Source organism: Sturnira hondurensis, unplaced genomic scaffold (assembly GCF_014824575.4).
Source record: "Sturnira hondurensis isolate 20B ecotype Veracruz unplaced genomic scaffold, ASM1482457v3 Scaffold0010600, whole genome shotgun sequence".
NCBI lineage: Eukaryota > Metazoa > Chordata > Mammalia > Chiroptera > Phyllostomidae > Sturnira > Sturnira hondurensis.
The window spans coordinates 73,849-86,000 of NW_028083231.1; the positions used below are offsets into that span (position 1 = coordinate 73,849).

At 54.4% G+C, this 12,152-nt stretch overlaps 1 protein-coding gene across 4 annotated transcripts in view; it reads right to left on the bottom strand.

The window, feature by feature from the left end:
* ATP2B3 (ATPase plasma membrane Ca2+ transporting 3) overlaps window positions 1-12,152 on the bottom strand; it is a 50,083-nt gene that overhangs the window by 30,673 nt on the left and 7,258 nt on the right. For all 4 annotated transcript variants that reach the window (XM_037059236.1, XM_037059235.1, XM_037059238.1 and 1 more), the window contains exons 6-11: window positions 9,118-9,159; window positions 7,292-7,456; window positions 6,713-6,927; window positions 5,812-6,054; window positions 5,232-5,473; window positions 1,699-1,933 (exon numbers count right to left, since the gene is read on the bottom strand). In XM_037059236.1, coding sequence (XP_036915131.1) covers window positions 1,699-1,933; window positions 5,232-5,473; window positions 5,812-6,054; window positions 6,713-6,927; window positions 7,292-7,456; window positions 9,118-9,159 — 1,142 coding nt within the window. The remainder of the gene's footprint in view (window positions 1-1,698; window positions 1,934-5,231; window positions 5,474-5,811; window positions 6,055-6,712; window positions 6,928-7,291; window positions 7,457-9,117; window positions 9,160-12,152) is intronic.

The window sequence follows — 12,152 nt, forward strand, 5'->3', positions numbered from 1 at the left end:
TGTGAGGGCAACAGGAATTTATGACTCAGTTTCACTGTGTGGACACAGCCCTCGTCTGTGCTGTGCCTCTGTTTCTCCCCGGTCTGATGAAGGGAAAGGCCCATCCCTTGTGTCCCTGAGGGTGGCCTTGCTACCCTCAGCAGCACCCTCTCCGCCTGCTTCCCCAGGCACCTCCCCCCACTGTCCCTTTGTCTGGGCCTGTTCCTCTGTCTAGAAGTCTGTCTCCTCCCCTCAACCACTGTTTGCTTCTTCCCAGGCCTGCTCCCTGCACATCGTAGTCCCTGTCTCCTCGGAATTTAGGGACACGTGGTCGTGGACAACCTGTGGCTGGTGCTTACATGTGGCAAGCAACTGACTTTTCAATCGAGGGACAGTCACATGTGATCTAGTGTGTGAGTGCTTATCTCTTGAAGGAGAGCTCAGAAGCTTCTCCTTTCTCGTGTCCGCAACCCCCCCCCCCGGGGGCCACTGGCACACATATATGGCCAATCAGCGGGATCAAAGTGCCCTGTTTCTCTTGTGAAGAAGCCCTGGGAGGAGAGATAGGGTCCCTCCTTGCCTCTGGAAACCTGCATCCCCTGTGTCTTGCACACTCTCTCCAGGGCCCAGTTTGCTGCCACAGGCCTCTCGCTCCATGGCCAGCCCTGGCGGGCTTCCCCTCTCTGGAGGATCTCTTTCCCATCTTTAAGGACCAACCACCCTTTCCATTGGTCCTTTACTCACTACCACGGCCAGCTCTTGCCCTATTTCTGTTCAGAAAAGGTCTCCGGAAAGGTGTCCACATGTCCTGACTCCTTGCCTTGCCATCCCATAGAACCTTCTTACATCAAGGTCTCCAGTGAACTGCTAAGGTCAAGAACCCACCTCTGCCATGACCGGGTTAAGTCATCCTCTTGCTCTGGCCACATGGCCCTGAAGACTTTTGCTCCCTGCTTGGCCCCTTCCTCCGAGCTTCAGCTTGAAGGCCCCTGCTCCAGCTGCACACCCTCCTCTAGACATCATTCATGTAAAGATGCTTCTGGAATCTGTCTTCTGCTAGCACCATTGCCCTGAGCTCTCTCACACCTACAGCCACCTACCCACTTGACATCTCCATAGGGATGTCCTGGACCTCATTTGGCATCAACCAAGCCCTCGATTTAGAACTATCCTCCTTTGTCCTCCAAACCTGTGTCCCCTTGGACTTCCCAGACTAGTTATGGCGGTACCATCTACCCACTTCCCCAAATCAGAGCCCCGGAGTCTTGCTGTCTCCTCCCTCTCCCTCCATCAGTCCTGTGGGTGCCAAAGGCATCGAACTTCTAACTGCTACCCTCTCTCACCTGGTGGAGGCAGAACCTGAGCCAGCCCTGGAGGCCAAGCAGAAGGGGCCATTCTAACAGGCAGGACATGGCCTCTATGTGGGTGCAAGGGTGAGAGGACAAGTAGTGTCAAGTGTGCCATGGAAGGTCTGATCTGGGGAGTGGTGAATATGCCTCCTGGAGGGCTTGGGGCTCCGTCATCACCCACCTTCCCAGAGTCCTGTGGGTGACCAGTTTGCTCTACTTATAGCTCTGGCAGGAAGTGGTATGACATCCGGCAAGGCAGGAGAAAGAGGCTGTTCTCTCCTTGCATTTATGCCCAAAGGCCACACCACAAAGGGCTGCCCCTCCCCCAGTGCCAACAACCTGGGCATCTCCCAGAGGAGAGAGTGGGTACCTCAGGCCGCACAGGGTCCTCAATGCCCACGACAGCTATGCAGGTGAGATCGCCCACAACTTCGTTTTCATTGTCCCAGTCAGGCTCCTGGGTGGCAGAGAAGTCCCGGTAGGCGATGCAGATGGTGCGGAGGCCATCACAAGCCATGGGCTCGATGATCTTCTTCACCATGTCATCCCGGTCCCGAGGGCGGAAGCCACGCAGTTCACCATTGCTGTTCAAGATGTTGGTGCACCTGGGTCAGGGACAGAGCAAGGAGAGCCGCTGGCTGAGAGTCTGGGCAGGTGAGAGTCTGAGCCTCTATGTGACACAGCAGAGGCCTTTCCAAGGAGGCAGACACTCTGCTCACGTGGGGCTGAATGGTATGTCCCTCAAAATTCATGTTCTTCCCAGAATCTCAGAATGTGGCCTGATTTGGAAATAGGCTGGTTGCAAAGTTGGGGTCACACTGGATTAGGGTAGGCCCTCAATCCAATGACTGATGTCTTCATGAAAACAGAAGAGGACACCCAGAGACAGATACCTACACAGGGACAAGGCCATGTGATGTCAGAGGCAGACGCTGGAGTGTGTATCTGCAAGCCAAGGAATGCCAAGGAATGCCAGCGACAATAGAAGTGGGGAGACACCAGAAAGGATCCTCTCTCTCGGAGGCTACGTAGGAAGCACAGCCCTACCGACCACACCTTGATTTCGGAGTTCTGGCCTCCAGAACTGAGAGAAAATAGATTTCGGTTGTTTTAGGCCATCGGGTTTATGGTCCTTTGCTCTGGCAGCCCCAGGAGCTAAAAATTCATAGGGTGAGGTAGGTTAGGAGACCAGAGGGAGGCCAGAGCACAGGGTTCACTGTAACTCCTCGTCGACTCCACAGGCTGTAGGGTGAGACTGTGGCACATTGGAACAAACAGAATGCCATGTAGTGGGCCATGACAGGCTCAGTATGAGCTTTGGTGACCCTGGAAGCTTCTTGGAAGGGCCAGGATGGTGAGAGCTGGCAGAATTTCAGTGTAGAAGAGGAAGGAGTGAAGGGGCCAGGGGCCCCAGAGGCAGGCGTGCTGGAGGGGTGAAGAAGGAAAGAAGGAGCTGGCTGTGGAGGCTGGCAGGGAGCCATGATCACAGCAAAACCTGGCATGCATTCACTTGTGTAATTCTCACACACTTGCAGGAGGTAAGTATTCCTTTTATCTCCATGTTACAGGAGAAACTGGGGGGAATTTGTTCACATTTGCACAGCAAGTAGAGTGGGGCTGGGGCTGGGGCCCAGTGTTGCACCACAGACCTCTTCCGTGCTTCCCCAAGTCCAGCTGTCACACCCACAAGGATGTAGCAGAGATGGCTTCATGGAGGAGGCGGTCTTAGAACCACCCATGGGAAGCTGTGCATGGGCAAAGTTTTGGGGAGAGCGTTTTGGGTGGGGCAGTGGTTGGGAGAGGCCAGCACACAACCCGGGGGGTGGGGCACTTGGTTGTCCTGAGTGGCAGGAGCCCCAGATGTCCTGCTGAGGACTCTGTCCTGAAGTCCCTGGAAGGCTGATTATGGGCACGGAGGCACAATAAGGTCACACCTTAGAAGGTGGCTCTGTGGTAAGCGATGTGCCAGGTGGGCAGGGGAGGGTCGATGGGGCTGCTACAATACTGGGGAAGAGAGAGGCCGAGGCCAAGGCCAAGGGGAGATGTGGAGGCTGATGAAGCTTAGGGCGTTTGGGGCAGTTGGAGGCAGAGCTGCGTGCTTCCCCCTCAATTTTTCCAACAGCTTTCTTGAGATATAATTCCAATACCACACAATTCACCTTTTAAAATGTATAATTCCATGGCTTTTAGCATAGTCACAGAGCTGTGCAACTGTCACCAGTCACCTTTAGACCACTTTCATCACGTGTAAAAGAAAACCTGTACAGGCTACAAAAGGAAAAAAGAAGCAAACTGGACTTTACAATTGAAAACCATTTGTGTGTCCAAGGACAAATCAAGAGTGAAACTGAAATAGAGAACAGGCTGACAGTGACCAGAGGGGAGAGGGGAGGGAATTTCAGGGGAAATAGGGGAGGGATGTAGAGGAACATATATAAAGGATACATGGACAACAACTGAGAAGGGTGGAAATGGGAGGGAGTGGGGGAGCACGGGGGTGGGATGAGATGGGAGTAATAGACAGAAAACTGCACTTGAACAATAATTAAATAAATTTAAAAAAAGAGTGAAAAGAAACAAAAATCTATCACGAGAGTGAAAAGATAGCCCATAACATGGAAGAAAATATTTACAAATCAGATACATGTTAAGGATCTAGCATTCAGAATACACAGGGAATTCTTACAGCTCAACAATGAAAAGACAACTCAAATCAAAGACGGACAGAGATCTACATAGGCATTTTTCCAAAGAAGATGTGCAAATGGCCAAGGAGCTCATGAAAAGGCACCAGCATCACGAGTCATCGGGGAAATGCCATTCAAAACCACCATGAGGTCTCCCTTCACATCCACTAGGATGGCAATTATAATAACAATAGTAACACTAATAACAAGAAGAAGAAGAGGAGGAGGAAGGTAAAGAAGAAGGAAGTAACACAAGTTGATGAGCATGAGAAGTAAGAACGCTCATGTATTGCTGGTAGGAATGTAAAATGGTGCAGCTGCTCTGGAAAATACGATGGTAGTTTCTCAAAGAGTCATTCCCAGAATTACCATATGACCCAGGAATTCCACTTCTAAAAATATACCCAAGAGAACTGAAAACACGTGTTCAAACAAAAATGAGTGCAGCAATGTTCATAGCAGCACGAGTCACAGTAGCAAAGGCAGAAACATCCAGGTGTCCCTCAGTGGATGAGTGGATAAACCAAATGGAGTCTATCCATGCAATGGAATATTATTCAACCATAAAAAGGAATAAAACAGCCCTGGCTGGTGTAGCTCAGTGGATTGAGCACGAGCCTGCAAACCACATGATCGCGGTTCAATTCCCAGTCAGGGCACGTGAGCCTGGGTTGCAGGCCAGTTCCCAGCAGGGGACCCATGAGAGGCAACCATACACTGATATTTCTCTCCTTCTCTCCTAGTTTCCTTTCCTTCCCCTCTAAAGATAAATAAATAAAATCTTTAAAAAAAAGGAATAAAGCACCTGTCCATGCTATGATGTGGATGAACCTTGAAAACATTGTGCTGAGTGAAAGAAGCTAGACACAAAAGACCATATATTGTATGATTCCATTTATATGAAATGTCCAAACTGGCAAATCCGTAGAGACAGAAAGATTAGTAGTTGCCAGGGGTTGGGAGGAGCATGGGAATGACAGCACAGGGTTTCTTTTGGGGGTGGTGACAATATCCTGCAACTAGACAGCGGTAATGTGTACAACATTGTAAATTCATTTAATGCCATTGAACTATATATATGCTTTAGTGATGAAAATGGCCAATTATATGTTATGTCTATTTTGGCACAATAGTGATACCAGAATGCTTGTATCCTTCAGGTATCCCCTAGCCCCTGGCATCCCAAGCCCTGGGCTTGCTCCTGTGACCCACTTACTTCTTCAGCAGGATCTCTGAGGCGCCCTTGCTGAAGAGGCGAAAGCCACCATCGGGCATGCGGATGACTGTGCTCATGGACTTGCGGACCGAGTTGAAGGTGTATACTTTGTAAAGCTTATCTTCTGGAATCTGTTCCCGCACAGGCTGGAAGTCCCGCTTCAGATCCAAGATGAAGCCCAGCAGAGCGCATTCTGTCTTGTTGCCCACTTGGCGTGGGAGGGCACCTTCCTTCTCTGGAGGCTGTGAGATGAGGCAAACCAGCATGGGGCCAGGGGCCCAGGTCCACCCTCCTTATTACCCTTGGGGCCCCAGCCTGGCCATGGTCACCATGTCTTTAGAGTGTGGTGGCAGAGAGCCAAAGAGTGCCTCCAGCGTCGACTAGATTGGCAGTTACCACACTATTCACTGGGCTTGGAAGGGGCGTTGGAAACCAGCAGGCAGGGCAGGAGTACTGGGACCAGGGATGAGGAAAGGGTGACCAGTACCCTAGAGATCATCGTAGTTCTAGTCAAAAGCTCTTAAGAGAGCATAGTGCACCCCAGGCCCCTTCTCCCATCCCAGCCCCACTCTTGGCTCACTAGTATTTTGGTAGTGTAGGCACTGTTGATGGAGATGGCATGGACCAGGAGGTCGAGTATCTTGGGGGTCAGGGCACTGGGGGCCGGAATCTCTTTGTAGTGGGTGTCCCCGAGGTAGGACTGGACCACGGTCATACGGTTGGTGGTGAGTGTGCCTGTCTTGTCTGAGCAGATGGCTGTGGCATTGCCCATCGTCTCACAGGCATCCAGGTGTCTGACCAGGTTGTTGTCCTTCATCATTTTCTGTAAACGGGACAGATGTGTATGATTCGGCTTTGCTCAACCATCTTTCCATGTGGTACTAACAGATCAGGGGCTAACGGCAGCGCCTAGAGGCACAGCTTGGAGTAGCTGCGGGGTGATGGTCAAACCTAGGCAGCAAGCCTGGAAGGCCTAAGTATTCTGATTAGACTGGCCGAGTGACCGATTCTAGGCAGCTGTTCTACCCACAGCTAACCTGGGGCCTCCCTGCTGCCTAAGACCACTCCCCTGCCTACAGTAACCTTTCAAGTCACATGCTAGCCCTGCAGCCCCCCCCCCACTACATTTCTGCCATACTTCACCCACTGTCTCCTAGTGGGACCTGTCCTGAATAGCCTCCCCCATCCCCGTCTCTGCAAGTGGAAACAGTTTCCTCAACTCCTTGGCCCCTCTGTGCCCCCTGGTCTCATGATGCAGACGCCAAGTCTATCCCACTGCCAGCCTTTCTTGCTCATGCCACTGTGCCCAGGAAGCCCAAGTGGGTCCCAGCTTAGCCTCCCACTCTGCCCCTGAGACACGGATCCCAAACTCTCCAGTCATCACTACATCCAAGATGGTTACAGGCTCTACACCCTAGATTTTGGGTGTATAGCTTGGTATCGCAGATTCTTAGTCCTACGACTGTGTTTCATATTATTACCTTGACAGAGTAAGCTAAGGAGATGGTGACGGCAAGAGGCAGGCCCTCCGGGACAGCCACAACCAGCACAGTGACACCGATGATGAAGAACTTCACGAAGTACTGCACATAGACCGGTGTGCACTCTGCCAGCCACATCCGGCCCTCCACGACGAAGGTGTTAATCACAAAGTAGAGGACCAGGATAATGACGGTGATGGCAGACATCACCAGCCCTGCCCAGCCACAGCAGAGGCCACAGAGGTTGGGGGCAGGAATGGAAGTCGGCAGGGGCGAGAAAGGGAGAGAGCAAAAGGGAAGAGGTAAGGGATGCTGCAGCTGGCGCCAGCTTGAACTGAGTTGGGGGAGGCGCTCCCTGTTTCATACCTTATGATGGTTTTAGAATCCATGCTCGCCAGAAGGGGGCTGGACAAGGCCCTGACGGCAATCACCCCCCTGGCCTGGTCCCTTGCTCTCTGGTCCACACCACCTTCCACACCCATTTCCCACTTGCTCTCCACAGCCTAGCCTCATGTCCAGGAAACCTCGTGTCCTCCTTGCCCGACAGCGGCCCTGGGCTGCCCCCTCTGCAGTCCCCACCTGCTTTCCCGATCTGCACCGCCAGTTTGGTGAGCTTGCCCTGCAGGACCGACTTCTCCTTCTTGGGCACGTTGGCTTTCTTCTTTTCCCGCTCCTCCATCTCCCCGCCCTCTGCACTCTTCAGGGGCTGCATTTCCATGGCAACTGCCCCATCCTGCTTCTTAGCTGCACACAGAGGAACCCACAGCCAAGATTAGGGCCTGGCTGCCGGGGTGACAGCTACAAGGGGGTTTCGTAGGGAAAGACATGCCCCATCATACAAGAGGACATGGGGTTCAGGGGGTTTCTCTGATTTCTGAGTGCGACACTGCCTGGTGCTTTCTCTTCTTCCTCCTCTGTCCTTGGCAGCCCAGGCCCTCCTGAGTGGGATGGAGATGGTTCTCTTGAGGCTTCACAGGGGAAGGGAGAACAGACACAAGCACAAGTAACTTGGGCACACAGACAGGGCAGCCAGCGCTGGAATGCCCCAAGTCTCCACACCTGAGAGCCAGAGGCCGGGGCTCAAGGTACATTCCAGAACCCCGAGCTGATTGATTCATTGGCCCACCTGTGTCTAAGCCGCCTCTTCGCTCCCCTCAGGGAGGCCCAGGGGCCCCTGCACTCTCCTCCCTTGCTCCTTGCTCAGGCGGTCTCTTTTCCTGCCAACCCTTCGACTTCCATCAAGGACCCAGATCACCACGAGTGTTCTCCTCAGCTTGCCCCCTGGTTGCTGGAGGCTGTTGCCCAAATGGGCTGCCCCGGGCAAGACGCACATCTCTCTCTCTCTCTCTTCATGGAACTGCTCTTCTGCAGCCGTCTTCCTGCCTCTCCTGAATAGGCAGCCCCCTCGTGACTTCCCCAGTGGCCCTGCACCCCTCATGCTGCCCGTGATGTGGTGGTGTTGGTGGTGTGTCCCATACCCTGCCTCCATCACCCCTGTCACTTCACACATGCTGTGGCCTGAGGGTCTCCAACTGTACTGCTTCAGGTGATCTTGTGCATCCCTTACCCAGAGGGGACACCCAAACCTGCCACTCATCTTTCTGCCTCACTGCTCTTGTCCCTACCCATGGGGCTCTTGGTGCTCTTGGCACCACCTCTGCACACCCTCTGCTGCCTCACTGTCTGCTGCTTCATCTTGCTTCCAGTCTTCCCAGACACTCCTTCTCCCTTGGCCGCCTGACACCACTCATTGATGGCTTCTTCCTCCCAGGGGCCTCGGGCCACAGCCTCCGCAACACTCAAGACCCCACCTAGCTGGACCGCCATAGCCTTGTGCCCCACTGACTGTCATGACTGTCACTCTCTGCCCCAGCCCGGGGACCCTAGCCATCAGGCTGTCACTCTGTGACAAATGCCCTCCCAGGCCAAGCTGTGCTCTGAAATCTTGTTTGCTTCCATGACCCTGTCTTGGTCCCTAGGTCCCATGCTGCACTTGAGGGCTGCCCATGGGTCCATCTATCTGGACTGTAACTTTTATGAGGGCTGAGATGGTGCTTTATCCACCTTTGGATCCCCAGTGCCTACGGATGACCGCTGATAGGCCTTCATCCCAGCCACCCAAACTTGGCGCTCACCAGGCATTCGGGCTGAGAGGAGAGTAAGCCTTGGCCCTTGGATGTCTGTCCACAAGAAAGGCAGCTCCACTGGGAAAGCCACAGGCCCGGTTAGGCCATGGGCAAGTCACAAAGGTGATTTTTGCACACTCCTGGCAGGTTTCAGAGGGGCCACCCTCTCTGTCTCACCTGGTCTTTTATGTGCTGCTCCTGGGACTGAGATGGGTGGCCCCCCACCCTGAGTCATGCCCTCTGTCTACCACCCCATCCTGAGTGCAGGGCAGGCATTACCTTTGGTCTGGCTACTCTCCATCGCTCCATCTTGCTGCTTGCCTACAATGGAAAAGGAATGACAGACACAAAGACTTGAGAACAACCACATGGCCCTGGAGCATGCACACACACAGGACAGCAGGGCACAGACAGCCGAAAAGGCAGGAGAGAGGGGAGGGGGCCCCTGTTTTCTCCAGGCTCATGCTGATGCCCTCCTGCCACCTTCCGGCACGTAGCACGTGGTTGCCATGAGCATTTGGGCTTCCTGAGTGAGACCCCTAGCTGGGGCTCCCCACTGGTCCTTGATCCCAGCCCTCCAGTGAACTCCCGAAGCCAGCCCTCAGTTGATCCTGGGTTATGTGTGGCTGGCAGCAGGTTTCCGAAAAGGTCATGACCATGGGGAGTGAGGGCTGCCAGATATCTTGTCCCAGCTCTGCCACTCTGAGCAGGGCCCCCCAGGTGGAATGTGTGTTCCCCCCAGGACCAGCGCAAGGAACTTAGCTAGATGGTTCCGAATCCCAGCTGGCCTGGAGGTCAGCTTTCTCTACACCTTGGCTTGCAGTAAGCTCTATGTGTACGTTTGAGGGACAAAGGAGATTTTAGGAATTTGCCAGGCTCAGGGCACTGGACTGGGTGCTGAGCACCTATCACTGGAGGGAGCAGCAGGGGCATGGGCTGGGCTGGGCCCCAGGTGGACTTAGGTGGAGGGTTTGGGGGTGGGTACACCAGAGGGAAAGAACCCAGCTAGCCTTCTCCATAGTCCCTGTAGCCAACAACTGTTACACAAAACAGGAGCTCCCAGAACGTGTTCTGCAACCACAAAGCCAGCACCTGGATGTCAGGGCCTGTGCAGTGACAGCTTCCCAAGGCCAAAGGAAGCAGTGCTGGTCACGCCTCTGGTTTCCAAAGGCTGCAACTCTGGAAGGGCCCAGAAGGCCTGACAAGCAAGGGGGTTATTGCAGGGAGCCTGGTGCTGTGCTTGGGGCCCAGCTCTGTGCACCAGTTCTTCCTAGAGACCACATGTGAGCTGGCAGGATCCAGAGATAACCCAATCTGGGGCGAGAGGGGCTTATGGGATGACCTGTCAGTCACCACCCAATGGCTCATATCACGGGATCAATAAACACAGGGTGCCAGGTGGCTCCCAGGCAGTAGGGTCTGCTGTGGGGGCCCTAGGGAGAAGTGAAAGACCCCTTGTGGGGAAAGGTGGAGTGTGGGTTGGATCTTCTCTGCCCAGATCCCCTGAGGAGGTGCAGAGGGGTTCAGAGAAGGAGGGGACTTCTGGGGGGAGGGGAGACACTTGCAGACACATGGGGACAATACAGCGCAATGAGGGGGTGTTGCTGGAAGCCCTGGAGCTGTGGAGGCCCAGAGGAAGAATGGACCCCCACAGGGAGGCCTGTGAAGGAAGGAGTGAGGTTTGGGATGAGCACTACAGGAAGAGGAAGATTGTGCCCAGCCTGAAGAGGAACAGGAGCCAAAGGAGGGGAGGGAAAGGGGAAGGAGGGCACCCCAAGGAGAAGGGTGGCTAGGAATCGAGACGAAAAGGTAAGCCACAGGTGGGAGGGGGCAGCAGGTGGACAGGGAGTGTTGGGGAGATAGTCCAGGTTAAGACACAGCTAGGACCAGGGACAAGAGCTGGGAATGGCCACCATCCTATCTCCACAGTAGCCTCGTCTTTGAGCTAAAACCTCAGTGAGGGCTCATGGATGCTGCTGCTCACTCCCCTGAACCTGGCCAGCTCTCTTCCCCGTCCAGGGTCCCTTGAGGGTTCCCCTCCTCCAAGAATCAGGCTGGTGGAGGTGTCCCCTCTCACTCCTAAGTAGCCCAGCCTGGGATGTTGGAGAAGGGCAAGGAGAGAGGAACCTGGGGGGCGGGGAACAGGTTTTGTCAAGGTCAAAGCGGAGGGGCCTAAGAAAGTGTGGAAAGGGTGCCCCACCAACTAGGGTGTTGGTGAAGGACCACCAGGCAAAATGAGCTGGGCTTCCCTGGAGAGAGGCATGGGGACCCCAGCGCAGCCCAGATGAGGCCCAGGGCCTGTCTACCCATCCGCTTGCCTGCTTATGGAGCCCAGGGCACTCACTGTGGAGAAACACTGGGCTGAGCCCTGCAGGGAGAAGGGGCTGGGTGTGGCAAAGGTGGAAGAAGGTCCACCAAGTGGCTGTGAGGGGTGAGCCTGGCCAGCCAGAAGCTGGAAGGTGAAAGGAGACAGGGCCCATGGTAGCTTCTAGGTAGCAGCTCTCATGCACCTCCTCCATTGCTACCTTCAGGTGCCAGGATGCTAGCACATCCTACCTTATGCTGATCTGTCCCTGTGTTGCTGGGGCTGGGCAGACTGACCCTGCCTGCTCTTCAGGCCCACTGGCCTAGACAAACTGAGATAGGGCCAGTGGCTGGCACCCTTCTGTCCCCTGCCCTGCTCAGCAGCCCTAGTGTCTCACTGACTCTGGGGCCCTGGTTGCAGGCTTCTAGCACATGTTCTCCTTGTGCGTGTGCAGTTTGTTTATAATTCTAGTAGACCCTGGTAGATTCTCTCAGAGGTGAGACACACATCTAGAAAATTCTGTTTTCCACCTGGTTCGACTACAAGATGGGAGACCCAGGCCAGAGCATAGTGAGTTACGAGCAAGTACAGGCCCGCAACACAGAAGAGAATGGAGTCCTGACTGGAGGGGCCAGGACAGGATGGTGGGTGCTGAAGGCAGTTCTGTAGCTTTGTAAAGCCTTATGGTGAGGACTGGAGGGGACACTGGCCATGTCTGGGGCTCAGAGCAGAGTTAACAGAAAGCAGCGGGAAGGCCAAGGTGGCTATAGAGCTGGGTTCTCAGAAGACAGTTGTTCCTGGACATTGCTTTCTCTTGGGGTGAGGATCCCTGGCCATTCCAGCTTCCTCCGGCCCTGGACATCCTTTGGGGGTTCTTTCTGCCTGGGAGCCCTTCACCTTTGGCTGCCTGATCTGCACGTCTGGACTGCAACATCGGCCTGGGGCCCTGACACTTTACCATGGTGACTGAGCCCCTCTGAGGGTGTGTGGCATTGTCGCAAGCCCCCGT